Raw genomic sequence first — 15,356 nt, 5'->3', positions numbered from 1 at the left:
GGACAGTTGCATACAGCCCCATGCTGGGCCCCTTCAGCCTGTCCCAATGGCCCTGGCACGGGGTGCACTGTGGAGATACTCACCTGTCCTCAGCAGCCAGCTGTCCTGTGCCCAGCACAGCACCTGCGCTGGCATTCACCTCCATGGCTCCCATGCCAGGCAGGCCAGCCAGCTCCTTGCGGCGCAGGAGGTCATTCACCTTGGCACCCATGGCCTTGCCCAGGTTACGGAGGTGCTGGCTGCCAGTGGGCCGACAGGGCTGGGGCAGGGTGCCCGCCATGGCAGGGACATGCTGTGCCCATGGCATGGGTGCTGTGCTGGCGCTGGCATTCTCAAACATGCTCTGGTCCACTGGAGGGGGAAAGGGAACAAAGACAACATGAGCCAGGTTGGAGGGGGGATGCCAGCAGAGCCACCACCAGCACTGTGGGAACACAATTTTGGGGACTGGGAGCATGTTCCTACAGCCCTGCAGAGGCTGTGGGCAGCCAGGCCATGCCAGGGCTGCACAGGGCAGTGCATGCACGGGGGACCAGTGTGGGGCAAGACAGGATAGCAGTGAGCCCAGGGCTCCCCATTGGCACTGCCAATACACTGAGAGCTTCTCTTACCTGACACCAAGCAACTTGGGAAGGAGGTTGTGGAAAAAGAGAGAGTGCGAGCATTTACCAGAGGAATGGCAAAGGAAAGAAGCCTGTCCCTTCCACACTGCCAGGTGAGGTGTGCTGCCAACCCCCTGCTCAGACCTGTCATGCTGCCTGAAGAGATGGAACTCGCAGAGGGGTCCCTTGTCAGTCACACCCTGGTAAAGCCACAGGGCCTTCTCTTGGGGCACCCACAGTGTGGGTTGTGCACTGCCCACCCCACCAGGGCGCCCTCAGCTCAGCCCAGACTGTGTCTCTGTGGTGGGTGGCAGCAGGTGCTTGCTGGGGAAAGGGCTCTCTAATCACACCCCATCTCTGAGCTACACTGGCTTCTCCACCATGTCTTCCCAGCAAGAGTCCTTGAAGCTCTGGGGGCTGCCCCAGGAGTGCCAGCTCAAACCTCCGTGGCTGCCTCCATGTCAGTGTAGGACTGTGTGATTGCTCCAGCCAGATCCTGAGTGAGCCTGTTATGGGGCCTCTCTGCCGTTCGGCGTCCTCTGCCCACCTCTACCTCTGCATACCAGGGGCACATACTGGGACAAAGACAATCACCTCACATCCCATGGGACAGGCAGAGAGGAAAGCTTTTCAGCACTATTCCAACTTCATGGTGAGCTGGACTCTTATAGGGACCCCCAACTCACTGCAAGCCCTTTCTTCTGCATTCTGTGGTCCCAGAGTCCTGCTGAACAGCAAGCTCCCCATCTGCACCTGCAGCATTTACCAGCCCTGGGGTTCATCCTACAGCTATTCATCTGCACCAAGAGAGCTACCCAGCAGTACCTGGGCAGCCTCTTCTCCAGCCTGGACACCAGCTCTCGGGAGTGTGAGCAGCCTCACAATCTCTCAAAGAGCTCTCTTCTGGCTCCTCAGATGACTTCCAGCCCCTGAGAGGGACAAGCTGGCCAGCAGCAGATCCAGCACTGTGGTCCAGGACAAACTCACTGCTTCCAAGTGCCAGCCTGTGCTCCAGCATGGCTAGCAGTGCATGTTGTGCTGCCCCATCTTCCCTGCACCATGGCTGCTCAAGACCCAGATCCAGCACAGCTCCCAGGAGGGCTACAGCTGCACGGGGTTCTACCGCAGGCCCGAAGTCCTGGGGGAAGCAGGATTTCAAGGCACAGGAGGCTGCAGCCCCCGGGGTCCATGCAGTCCCAGCAGCCAGGCGGCCACCACGGGAGGGCACTGCTCCATCACTCCTGCCAGCAAGCAGAATGAATTGTTTCAGGAGCAGTCAGCCTCCTGCCTGTGAGCTGCTTTTGCCTACACAACACTTCTGCCATCCTTTAAGAGAGACTCTTCCCTACTTTTCTTTCTCCAGCAGCCAAAAATTTCCTGAGCCCCTGGAAGTGCCGATTAGCATCTCTGCATCTCCGTGGGGAATTTTGCAGATGCCAGAAAACCCCGGGCACCCTCCAGCTGTTGGGTCAGTCCTGAGACAAGGCTGTGCTGTGCAGTGGCTGAAGGGCAAGACTGAAACACCTCTACTCCTAGCAATATTCTGGGTACCTTGCTCTCGGGGGCATCCTGTGGCTGGCACCACAAGCAGGGGTCCCACAGGAGAGGAAGCTTAGGTTGGAGGGGCTCTCTGCAAGGCCAGAGGATGCCACTGCTGGTGCTGGCACCCAGCATGGAGAGGGAAGGAAGTACAGAAAGAGAAAGTCAGTGAGAAGAAAGAGACAACAGAAAGCCTTGAGAAATAGAAAGATTTATTTAGCAAAAGCCAGTTGACTAATGACAACACCCAAGTGTTAAGTGCACTTACATTGACAGATTGGCTTCCCAGATAGATTGAGTCAACAGTTAGTAATATGACAGTTGTAGGAAAAGAAAGGACAAAAAATATAGCTATAAAACCCCTGTCAAGGTCCATAACAAAAGTGAGAGGCTAGAGAGGAATCTTGGAGGCAGCACTGACTTAGGAGTGGTCATTTACACGTGTACACCCATGGTGTAGCATGAGACTGGCAGGATCCCACCCGGCCCTGGCAGCACCCCCTTGGCCTGTGAGGCACTTGCCACTGTCCCCTGTGGGCTAAGTGTGGGGCAAGAGCCTGAGGCCATAGCTGGTCTTGACAGCTCTTCATAGGATGTGGCCTGAGCTCTGTGTGTGCAACAGGGATGGACCAGAGCAGTGGCTCAGGAGATGGCTTCTCCCACCTGCTTCTTGAGGCAGCCCAGCCTGTAAGACACCTCTGGCCTGCTGTTACGCCTCTCAGGCTCTCCCTTCATCTGCCCCTTGTGTACAGCTGAGCTGCTGTTCTTTCCCCTGAATGATCTGTCTGCCCACATGGAAATCCCCATCCAAGCTCAACCATCCCTACCCTGTAAGTGCCATGCCTCATGAGTGCTGTCATGCCCACTTCTTCCTCCTAGCTGGACCAGCCTCGCACCCCTTGCTTTCACCTTCAGCTGCTGCAAGCTGGCAGTGGGATGTCATGTCCCCAGCAGAGGGGCTGGCACACAGCTGTCCCCACAGACGTGTGGGACAAGGCATATGGAGGCAGTGGTGCCTAGAGGACAAGAGCACCACGTACCAAACAGCACCCACCCTCTCCCACTCTGCCTGCTCTGTGGCTGGTGCAGAACTCTCCTGGACATCAAGGCACTGCTGGGGACACTGAAACATGTCCTTCTTTCCTTCCCACTAGACCCTCTAGCTCAAGTCCATACAGTCCTGTCGTGTGGTGGAGGGTGCATAGCACAGCTCGTGCTGACCCCGGGGGTCTCATCTACATGTCAGTCCTCAGCAGCCCTCAGTCCCAAGGGGACCAGGGCAGAGAGAAGTGATGGGCCTTCCTCAGCAGCCAGACTAAGCCCTGGAGGAGAGCAAGAGGCGGTGTCAGCCAGGGGTTAGTTGCAGGCAGACTGAGCAGAGACAAAGCTGGCGAAGGTGAGAGCAGCAAGGAAGCAACAAAGCAAAGCAAAGCAGAAGCAGGATAGGAGGGAGGATGGGAAGGAAGACAACTGTGCCAAATTCCCACCTCATTGAGTGCTTCCCCATGAAGCAGGGTGGACATCAGGACTTTGGTTCATACCCCTTCAATCATTGCCTCTTAGAGGCTCAGCACTAGACAGATGATAAAAGTGTTTGCAGAATAGGAGCAAACTCTGGAGACCCCCACAGATGGCTTTTAGCTGTGTCTTGAGGGCTGGTGGGGGACCCTGAGATCTTGGATTCACTTTTCCAGATGGTGCAAACCAGAGGTGTGATGAAGCACCCCTGCAGACACCAGCAGTTCACTCCCCATCGATGGCTGGAAGTGTGCTCATCCTGAAGATGCCAATGCCAGCACTGCAGCTCCCAGCCTTGGTCTGGGACAAAACAACTGCTTGGAAATGGGAGAGTTTGTCTATAAAGCAAAGCAGGGAGTTTGTGGTGATGAGAAGTGCTTGAAAATGTGACTTGAGAGCATTATAAACACTTTGAAACCTGGCAGCTGTGCCAAGGAGCCAAAGGATTAGATGATGAGGGGGAGGACACTCCACAGCTTGGTGCTGCATGCCCTGACTCCCTGCTCCACACTGCTCTGTGCCTTCCTCTCTGCTCCACAGCCTGGCAGAAGAGGGGGCACTGCCTGCATGCCCTTCACCTGCCTTGGCATGGATAAACCCCGTCCTGGAAGTGCCACATCCCCCTGCCAGCAACTGCCCGCACCTGGCCAGCCTGTGCAACCTAATCTCACCCCTTCAAATCCTTTCCAGGCTCATCCCCACTGTCCCTCAGTGCCTCATTTCTCACTCACAGACCCACTCTGACAGTGCACTATCACCAACCCTCACCTAGCATAGCCCCGTACTCGTCCCCCACCCTGCCCATCATGTAGAGAGCCAGACCAGCTGCTCTATCCTTGCTCACCACCTTGGAGCTGCCCCATCAGTGTCTCTTGTCCCTGCTCACTGCCCTAGACTGCTCTCCCATTCCCCCAGCAAAACCCTTCCAGTGCTTCACTGCTTCTGCAGCAGCAGCAGGGGCTAATCCAGCAGAAGTCGCTTGCTTCTGCCTGACCTTGACACACAGTTTGAAGGGAGACAAGGCCGGGGGGAGCACAAGGAGCTGTCAGCTCAGTGTCTGCTGCAAAGCAGGGATGCTACAGCTCAGCACACAAGCCCATGCACACTGGAGCACAGAACACCCAGCACACGCCATGGGTATGGCTCCATCCTTACCTCCACACACTTCCGAATGGGCCCTGGAATCCTCCTGCTCCCTCCTCTGCCCCCCACCTCCCCCTCCTGGCTGTCCTGTCCCTGCCAGGGCCGTGGGGCTGCAGCCAGGATCCTTCCCAGCTCCAGCAGGTCCTGGCTGCTCTGCACCACCTCATGCTGACCCCTACACTGCGATCTCGTCCTCCAGGCTGTCGCCCAGATCCTGCCTGGGCTGGACGTGGAGCAGGTGCGGTGGTTCCTCCTGGGACCAGGAGTCACGCTCCTCGCTCTCGTCCGTGTTGGACTCGTACTCAGAGGCGATGCCCGACTCGCGGAACTTGATGAGCTCCAGGCTGCCCAGGGCTGGCTCCGGGGCAGGTGGCCCTGAGTCCGGCAGAAAGCGGTAGCACTCCAGCTTCACCAGACAGTCGTTCCTACCTATGGGGCTGCCCATGGTGCTGGGGAAAGCCGAGCTGGGGCCCAGCGGCGGTGGGTGGGTGTCCTCGGGCTGCGGGGTGGTCGGGTCACAGAGGACGGGGAGGACGTTGGAGCGGAAGGTGATCTCCAGCAGACTGTCCTGAGAGCCTGCTGCAAGAGAAGGGCATGGCTAAGAGGACCAGTTTGCCTGGACATCCCCTGGTCACCACGGCTGGCTGCACACTGGCCAAAGGACAGTCTGGGGTCATTTGGGTATCAACCTCTCCACTCTCGCTGTTTTGAGGGGCTTATTTGGTGTCACTAATGCCAGGATCTGCTGCTGGCTAACAAAGGGCCAATTCTGCAGGACAAGAAGTTAACTATCTTCCAGCCCAGCTCCTGCAGAGAGCTGATGGCCACATCTGCTGGAGAGGAAGGTCAACAGGGGCTCTTGGGCAGGTATGGAACTGGCCTGGAGCATGCAGCCATTGGGGAAAGCGGACATATAGCTGATGCAGGTAGGTGACTACCTGTCCATACATCCCTCCCCAAGCCCCTTTCCACGCTGCATGCAAGCACCCTGCTGTACACACACAAGCCAGGCCAGAAGGGCACAAATATCCCTCTGAACAAAATGAATGGAAATGCACAAAAAACCCCAAGAAAAAACACCCACATGCATGTCCTCCCACAGCCTTGGCTAGCTGCGAGGGGAGAGGAAGGGGTGGCAGTGCTTACTGGTCGTGTTCCCTGTCAGCTTCAGCTCCAGTTCCTGCACCTGTTTGACCAGGAGTGAGATGTGCTGCAGCAAGTCCTTGTTCTGGAGCAGGAGCTGGTGCACACGAGCCTGGGCCTCCAGCCGTGCTGCTGCTTCTGCTGCCAGCTGGTCCTTCAGCAGGTGGACCTGGGCAGGATACAGCAGATGAGCATGGGCAGATGCTGCTCGAGGGTTGAGGGCTTTGACTCTGGCCATCCCTGCTCATCTCCCAGAGCTCACCAGCATCCCACCCCATGATGTGATGAAGCAGCCATTCCCTGTGGGTACTACACATGTGATGGGGAGCATTTGGGTTGTGTTGGGTGTGGGGGGCTCAGCACATTGTCCCCTGGTGTCCATGATGGAAAAGCTCAAGGCTAGGAGGGTAGCACTGACCAAACTGTCAGTGGTGCATGTGAGCTGTGGATGTGCATGGAAAGGGCAGCCCAGGAGAAGCCAGATGGATGCAGCAGAGGAGACATGCTTGACTGACTAGATGGTGCTGCCATCCAGTAGCGTGAGGGCGCAGCTGTGTAGCAGAGCTGGCCCTGGAAAAGCTGTCTTTTTGGGCAGCTTTCCCAGAAACAGGGCCCAGCCAGTAGCCTCTGTCGCAAGGAGGGGCTCGAGCACCACAGATGGCAGGGTGCTGCCGAGGGGCTGCAGCTCTGGGGTGCAAGCTGGCTGCTCAGCCTGGCTCTGGGAAGCAATGCCTGTGGGGAGCCTGCAGGCAAGACCACCACTGATTTCAGCACAACTACCTCTATGCAACATCTGTGTCCTCAAAACCATGCCCCTGAGGGCAGACAGCCAGGAGCTCCTGCCCAAGGCAGCTCTTATCTGCCTTTGAGCAAGGAGAACCCCAGAAACATACACTGCACAAGGGAACAGCGTGACCTAAGAGCCACTTTGGCTCAGCACCCCTTCCTGGCACCCACCCACGGCTCCTAAAACTGCTCCAGCAAGGTCTGGAACCAGGAAAGCATAGATTTACAACTAAATTTAAAAAAAATCCAAACAAAAAAATAATCCGAAAACAAAAATATCCCCACCAAATAAAAAAAGGCTATTTTATCATGGCCTAGAAAATGACCTTGAGGAAAAAGAGGAAGCTCTCTGTACCTGCCAAGCTGTGAGCTGCTGCTGCAGCTGGAGGGCCCCTGAAGCTGCCTAGCTGGGGGCCAGCTGCCCCCACAGATGGGTGGAACCTCCTCTGTGCTAGCAGGCAGGTGCTGCCCAAATGTGGCCAGCAAGGTGGCACAGCAGTGCCCTTGGCAGAGCCAAGCTGAAGCACAGCAAGCCTGGGAGTGACAGGAGAACACGCAAAGGACTGGGATTTACAGCTTTCCGCAAAGCCAGACCAAGAGCAAGGGCTGCAATATTTTACACTCCAAGCAGGCACCATAGAGCCTTTTGGATTGTGAGCAACAGTTGGACAGACACAAAGGATTCCCTGAGGATGCAGATCCCTCTTCCAGAGGGGAAAGCAACTTGGCAGTCTGTGACCTCAAAAGGCATGTGGACTCTGGAGGCAGCAGCTCAGCCAGAACTGATCAACAAATACTGACTTACTGATGCGAGAAGAGCAAAACCACAGGGCAGCACAGAAAGGCTGCTGGAGCCCATCACTCAGGCCACAAAGAAAGTTGATGAATAGCAGTGAGCTCTGTGAAGGATCAGGGAACAAGTAAAGCTCAGGTAATGAGTTGGATAAAGCAGCCAGAACTGGTTCAATAAGAAATAGCTGCATGGAGAATGAGCTATCAGCTGCACAGCCCAGGCACACCATTGTGTGTGGGCAAAGCACTGGCAAGCAGATGGGCCAAAGGCCCCAGATACCTGGTGGCAAGCAGAGCCAAGCACCTCACGGAGCTCACTCCCCATGGAGCTGCCTGCCTTCAATGCTGCCTCCAGTCAGGAGACTCCAGCAGCACCAAGGGGCTCGGCAGTGTGCCTCAGCCCTGCCACTGCCCCTGGGAAAGAATGGAGGGGAGAACCTGTGCCACAGCCACTTGTGTCTGCTGCTGCTGCTGCTGCAGGAGTTGCTGGAGAAGCTGCATCTGGTGGTGGGCAGAGAGGGGTGTTCCCAGGTCAGGCAGCTGGGCAGATGAGGGCAGCAGCATCTTGGGTGATGCTGTCAGGATATCTTCAGGGTGGAGGCAGCTCTGCAAAACACCAGTGTTGAAGGTGTGATCCCCTGGCACTCACCTCAGAGAGCCACCAGGCACACAAAAGCTTTGGCACCGAGCGGCTGCCCAGAATACCCAGAAAAGAGGCAGCTGCATTCAAAGCTAATGTACACTTTGCTGGGGGTGCTTACAACCTTTGAAAACAGTACTTTTTCAGTTTCAACAACAACCCAAATACTTTTGTAGAAAATTCCTGAAAAGGCTGATGCTTCCCATGGGAATTTCCACCGTATCAAAAAAGTCTTTTATTTTTGTGTTTTTGGAGTAAAAAAATCCCTATGAGCTCTGCCCCAAACCCTTTTTGTGTGGCTGCACATAGCTGAGCCTCAGCACAGCTCTCTCCAGGAGTGCCCTGGGCCCTAGCCAAAGGGCAGCCCTGCAGCACAGATGCCTTTGATCTGCAGCAGCAGATGCCTTTGATCTGGGAGCTGGGGAATGCCACACAATCCCTCCCAACCCCTGGGCTCTAGGGATGCACATCAGAGTCGGGGGTTGGGGCTGTGCCACCCCCTGCAAGTGGAGGGCCGGGACCCTGGGCTTGGTGTGGCACTCACCTCCTTGGCCACGGCATCGAGGTCGGTGACGCCACGGCTGAAGTCCAGGATGTCAGCTCCGGGCAGAGGCAGCTCCACGGCGTCGATGTCCGTCTCCTCTGTGGAGGTGGCCGCTCTCTCCATGCTGGAGAGGCGACAGGCTGCAGGACAGGGTCAGGGCAGGGCACGGCCTGCCTGCACCTGGAGCTCACCACACTTCAACTGTGGTGTGGGCAGCGATGCCTACAGTGGGTCCCCACTGCCCTCATACCACCCACCCTCCAGCTCTGGTGAGAAGCAGGTACAGAGGGCCACAGCTGCTCTTCCTGCTGCTGCTCAGGAGGAAGCTTGCAGCCAAAAAACACCCCCAGCCCCAGCACACCAAACCTGGGCAAATGGCAGCCAAAAGCCCTGATGTGAGACAAACAGGCCACCAAGAACAGAAAACACAGATAAAGCTGAAGGTAAACAAGAGATTACAGGAAAGAAAAACAAAAAACAGATGCTCTGAATTCCCCAGGGAGCTGCGTATCATGGCTGAGATATTGTGTGGAGGAAAACCAAACAATGACCAGTCCAGGGCAGCCTAGTGATTAGGTCATCAGGACAGCACTGGTCACAGAAGCAAGCAGGAAACCGCAGCCCAGCCCAGGCTGCTTCTGTTGGGATGTGCAGGATCCAGCCCACAGCATGGCATGGCAGGGCAGAGAATCCACACACAGACAGGCAGCAGGACCTGCCAGTGTTCCACCTGGTACTGGAAGGGTTTGACTAACCTCTCATAAAACTTCTGCCTCCCCTCCAGCACAGGCACCGGCACCAAGGAGCAAGGCAGCTCCCTGGGACCCTACAGAGCTCAGGGTCATGAGGTTGGACCAGCAGCCCCCCCAGCCAGGCAACCCTGCACCCTCTATCCACAGGGCTGAGAAACAGCAGGGTGTGCAGCCTGCCTGTAGTCCTGACAGCTTGATGGGAGACCACAAACACGGCTATGTCCCAATTTGAGAACTGGCCCCAGACCCAGGCATGCCTCGAGACACAAGGAAAGTCTGTGCTTGGGGCCTCTTGTGCAGAAGCAGCGAGGGAATGTTTGCAGTGTGTGCAGCCGAGGACAGAGCAGAGCCCCAGGCGCTGCTAATGAGCTCTCAGCAAGTGGGATGTCTGAGAGGATCATGGCTAACACCTAGAGAAGGTTCCTTGCTGGGCAAGACCCCAGCTTGAGCCTGGAGCACAGCAGGCCAGATTGCTGTGCAAATCCATTGCCCAGAGCTATCAGCCATCAAGGGGCAGTATGGTAAGACAGTGCCTTTGTGAACCACATCTGCCAGGCTCTAGGGGCCCCACACCACCCCACAGCTCCACCTTTGTGGAATACCTGGGACATCCAGGTCATCTCCGTTCCTCTCACTGTCTGCATCCTCCTGGCCATCAGCATTTTGCTGGGTGTGCTGCAGGCTCAGCTTGTGGCACACCTCGAACGCCTGCCCCACTGTCCGCACGATGCGCATGGCTTGGCTCTGCAGTGGGGGAGAGAGGAGAGGGAGAGGCACAGCTCTCAAGGGTCTCTGTGCTGCCACAGGATCTCAGATCCCCAGGTGCCCTGGGCTGGCAGCTCCAGCACAGTGCCACAGAGTCCTGCCCCAGCTGCTCCACCCAGAGTATGCCAGGACGAGATGTGCATCCCTGCATCTTTACCTTCTTCTTGGACTTGAAGACATTGCACCTGAAAACATTGCTAGACCCATCCCTGGCAATGTAGCTGAAGATCTTTAGATCCTGGGAGTCATGAGATACGTAGAATATCCTGCAAGGACAAAATGGAAGGGAGGATATAAGCATACACATTACCCACATGCCCAGGAGACTGCCAAGGCCACAACCATGTTTCCCGTGGCACTGGGTGCTGGCAGATGCCCAACCTCTGCAGCACATCCCTGCTAAAGCCCATCAGAAATTTTTTTGGCAGTGGTTTTATCTCAGCTGTGAAAATTTGCCTGCTGACTCAGCAGCAGTAAACATTTTGCAAAGACAGCATGAGACTTTTCTGCTCAGCCCCCAGGGACAGTGTTAGTGGCCCAGGAGCCTCCAGGGATGGAGAAGAACAAACCCCATTCCTGGCCTGCTCACAGAGCTGGATGGTGGCACCTGGTGGCCCAGGTGCTGCCACCCCCTCTCCAGCATGGCTGGGGGCCTCTCTCGCTCCAATTTGGCCTCCCTCCCCAACACACACTCTGCTTTTGGCTTTTGGGAACAAGATAGAGGAGGAGGGCGGGGAACTTTGGGAAGCACCAAGAGCTGCCCACCACAGGATGGTGGCAGCTCTCCATTGCCCAGCAAAGTGCTGGTGTGGTGTGGATAAAGGGGCACGGCAGAGCCACACAAGTCTCTGTCCCCTCACCCAACAGCCTTACCTGTAGATGGGATCATGCATGACGAGCATTTTGTTTTCATCCCAGGCCCATTCTTTTTTCTGCAATGAAAGAAGCTGAGAATGAGTACGTCAGATGCTGTCCTTGAGAACAAGGACAGGGCAGAGAGACAGTCTTGGGACATACTTGGGAAGCTCTTGTCACAGCTCTGCTGCTGCTCCCCTGCAACCCTTTGCCAAGGGTCAGGTCTTATTGGGGACCAGCCACATCCCACAACACCTCCCACAGGGGCCCCCGAGCCCTTCTGCACCACACCAGGACTGGCTCAGCCACCCTGCAGGAACATGACTCACACAAGGCTGACCCCAGCCCACCCCTCCCTCCCTCTCCCAGCTCACCAGGGTTTCCCAGAAATTAAAGGATGCTGCAGGTCCCTGCACCAGGAGGGGAGGAGTTCTGCTGCTGAGGCACTGCTGCCCCAGGGACCAGTGCTGCCTACCTTCTTCTTTTTCTTCAGAATGACCTTCACGCCATCCACTGACACAATGAGATTCACTTTCTTCTTCTTGATATTCTTGGCTTTAAACTCATACTGCGGGAGATGGAAGAAAACACCTGAATTAGCCTTCCTGTGCCAGGACAGCCCCAGGGAGGGATGAAGAGGCTGCGACAGGAAGGGGCAAGAGGGACAGCAACAGGTTTTCCTGATCCCACATCAACCTGTACATCCATGCTAGGACAGGACAAGGGGTCTTTTTGCCCTGCAGTGTCCCTGTGCCCAGCATCTGGAGGAGCACACACTGAAGCAATCCAGCCCCTGGAAGTGGATAATGCTTTACTCAGTTCAGGATGCTGCTGGGAATGCTAGCTTATGTTTCAAAAGCACTTGCTCTTCCCCTCTGAAGGGCTGTGCCTCCTCAGAGAGGGACCACCATGCCCCCAGGGATCTGCAGCCTGGCTGTGCTTGCCCCACTGGTTCATGGCCATTGCTGGGCTCTGGAAAGTGAAATGGCATTTTGAGTTGGATATTTTTGGGCTCAGTATAAAACTGAAGATGATTGCTGAGGATTTTGTGAACCCCTCCAGGGTTCACAAAATCCCCTCCCCTGTTACATCTCCAGGGCAAATGGGATAATGCAATTACCCACTTCAATTAGAAGTCATTGGACAGGAACTTCCAAAGTGATTAAACACCAAGCTCTGCTCTGGCCTGGGGAGAGACTGAGATTCCCTTCTAATCCACCCACTTTGGCATTTAGAGGGTTACAAGCGGGGAGAAGGCTGGCAGAGGAGTAGGTTAAATAAGCCATTTGGGCTGATCCTGTTGTGGGACTTTTGAGGAGTCCCATAACTGCTTTGCCACAGGTGCAGCCACTTCAGGGGCCTGATATGCTGGTCTCACTTGCAGGGAGCTGTGCACAGCCATGGGGACAGATCCTCTGTGCCCAGAAAAAGCCCTGCATCCTGCCCCTCGCCTGCCTGAAGCAGAGGGATTAGATTTATCCTCTCATTACTTCGGCAGTGTCTCTGCAGAGGGAGCAGTGCCCTGCCCCCGGCCCCCGCCAGCCTCACTGTGACATTTCCAGCACCGCGTGATGCATTAGCTCTGGCAGCCAGAGCCAGCAGGCAGGAAAAGCTGCTGGCCCTGACCTGTGATCAAACGATAAAAGACCTGAAAGCGCAATTCCTCAAAGCCATTTTAAAGCGGCCGAAGAGGATGGGAGATTCAGAAGGCTTGGAAAACAGTGCGGGGAATGCAGCTCCGCCCTCTTCTGGGCATTGACCAGGCAAACCCACCCAACACTGGGGCTGAAACCACGTTGATGGGCTGGAGAAAGCAGAGCTCAGGCTCCCACCGTGGCTTTGGTTAGCCTCAAAGCCCCCAGCACACCCCCATATGCTGTTTGCATGGCTTATTCCTCATGGAGAAGGGTGTCACCAAAGAGCCCACCGACATGGACTTCCAAATGCCATCCCCATCATTACCAGCTGAGACAAAACTCCCTTGTGTCTTGTCAGGACACTAGACCAGTGCCTGGTACCTAAGACTAAAGAAATGTCTTGATTTAGCCCTGAAAAGGTGAGCTTTGGCCTGACTACTTTGGAGTAATTAACCCAGTCCTTTCTGAGGCTCTGCATGTGATTTTCCAGGAGCTGCAGGCTGATCTGGAAGCTCTCTGCAGCATCCAGGGTGACTGCATGGCACCTGGGGTGCTGATGTGTGATTTATTGGTCCTAACGATCACTGATTATACACATCCAGTTGCATTTTGGAGCTCCTGGTTGCTGTCGTGTTTCTACTCTGGCCTACCCCAAGCGCCGACTGATGTGGGCTCGGAAGAGAAAAAAATATCTCAGGTTAAGACAGACTATTTTAGGCCTGTTTTTTTGAGTGAGTAACAGCCCCAGGACAGCAATGAAGAAAGGCCAGGAGGTTTCAGCAAAGATTCCATCAAGCTCTGGCACATTTTAGGGACAGAATCATGCAGAGCTCCTTGAGGAGCCTTTCACAATCCCTGGCTGCAGGCAAGGGATTCTGCCACGGTGCACCCTGAACCTAGCACTGGGGAGTGCTGTGGGAAGAGCTGCTGAGCCTCTGCCATGCTGAAACCAAAGCCCCCTTGTGCTGATGGGTCATGGCAAAACTCCAGCAAAACCCATTGGAAGCAAAGAAGTAAAATTCTCAGAAGGACTGAGCAGACAGATTTGTTAAGCCCTTCCATAAATCCAGGCCTTTATCCTGACACTGACTGGAGAGCCAAGCTCCTTTGCAAGCCTGAGCCATGGGCTTAGAGAGCTGCTGCCCATTCCAGCCCATCCAGAGCTCATTAGAGCCATCAGCCCAACGAGCCCAGCAGCTCTCTGCGCCTCCCATCCTCCAAAGCGCAGCTCCAGCCAGCAGAACACTGATGGACTCCTGACCAATGAAACACTAACCATCATTTAATAACAAATCAGCAAGGAAGAGCATTCAATAGAACAGCAATTCAGCCGAGCTGCCTCTCACATCCTGGGGATGTGCAGGGAAAGCATGCTAGGTTCCACGGGCCAGGAGATGACATTGCTGATTTTGAGGGGCTTCCTAATTTGGTTTAAGGAAGTGTCAGCTTTGTGCAGCTCCTCTGAGTGAGATCTGAGCCACAGAGACTGGAAGGGGTGAAACCAAAACACTTTACTTAACAGGGCCATGGAAGAACATCTGATCATGACCTCCATTGCTTGGAATTGCTCTTGACAACTTCGCCCAGGCACAGAGATCTGCTGTGCCTGCCCATGTTTGTTAACAGTCCTCCTTCTACTGCAAAACAAAGAGAGAAAACTTAAGAGGGTTGCAAAGCATTAGGATTTTAGCTGTTCCTGCTGCTGGGAGGAGAGCAGAGGCGATGATGGCAGGGAAATGCCACCAAAGGGACTCTGAGATGGTCTGCACACCCACAGCCACTGCTGTTGCACCCAAAACAAGCGGGCACTGGCTGACCCACAGGAAAAGGAAACCCATGTTTTCACTGCAACTCAGTCCTTTCTGGGAGTATATCCTGCATTCCCAAAGATGTGGGATAGGAATGTCTCTGTATTTGGGTGCAGGGAGCTGGGTGGCAGCAATTCACCCCACACTTGCTGGGCACTGCATTGAGATTTGGTGACTGCCTCCAAAAGAAAGACTGTCTCCAGGAGAAAAAAAAAACACATTTCAAACCTTATAAGCTCAGTTACTCATGGTTCCATCTTGGAGAGCTGAATACTAACCTACGGCTTAATAAAGATCTGATACAGAAATAATTATCCAGCTTGAAATCAAGAAAGGAAAGAGGATTTGCACAGCATTCCCATGATCCCCTTTGGTTTCACACTATGCAGGATTTCACTGTACTACTTATAACCAATTAAATGCTGTAACAGAAGAGCTTTCTTAGTCTTCAACCCAAGCATTTTGCCCATCTTGGGTATGTTTCTGGACCTTTAAATAATAATACTGCAAGCTTGGGTTAATTATATTAATTCTTGTTTATAACAATGTGGCAATGTCAGAAGAAAAAGAAGAATTAATTTCAGGAAAATTAATAGAAAATGGAAAAGGAAACAACAAAATCATCTGTTCTTGGACTTGCACAGCTCCACAGTTGGTCTCCCACTGAAGCCCTACAAGCTGCATTAAAATTTTTGAGCAAAGAGTGAAAATGGACATCTGAGATACGTCAGTTAAAAAGCCCCATAACTATTCGAGAAGAAAAGCAAAAGTGATTTCAGTAATGCAAAAGAAGTACAAGATCGCTCATAAAATCCAACCAACTAAGTGAATA

At 54.6% G+C, this 15,356-nt stretch overlaps 1 protein-coding gene across 11 annotated transcripts in view; it reads right to left on the bottom strand.

The window, feature by feature from the left end:
* Positions 1–15,356, bottom strand: part of NOS1AP (nitric oxide synthase 1 adaptor protein) — a 42,952-nt gene that overhangs the window by 2,432 nt on the left and 25,164 nt on the right. For 3 of the 11 annotated variants that reach the window (XM_083867689.1, XM_083867696.1, XM_083867694.1), the window contains exons 3-11: positions 11,555–11,647; positions 11,098–11,171; positions 10,382–10,490; positions 10,062–10,203; positions 8,708–8,847; positions 7,962–8,129; positions 5,949–6,114; positions 5,232–5,381; positions 84–351 (exon numbers count right to left, since the gene is read on the bottom strand). In XM_083867689.1, the coding sequence (XP_083723815.1) occupies positions 84–351; positions 5,232–5,381; positions 5,949–6,114; positions 7,962–8,129; positions 8,708–8,847; positions 10,062–10,203; positions 10,382–10,490; positions 11,098–11,171; positions 11,555–11,647 (1,310 nt within the window). The other 8 variants (XM_083867695.1, XM_083867698.1, XM_083867692.1 and 5 more) reach the window with 8 other exon arrangements.

This window comes from Zosterops lateralis (genome assembly GCF_965231275.1).
Source record: "Zosterops lateralis genome assembly, chromosome: 9".
NCBI lineage: Eukaryota > Metazoa > Chordata > Aves > Passeriformes > Zosteropidae > Zosterops > Zosterops lateralis.
The sequence above is the reverse complement of the archived record's forward strand: the minus strand, read 5'-3'. Positions and strand labels throughout refer to the sequence as shown.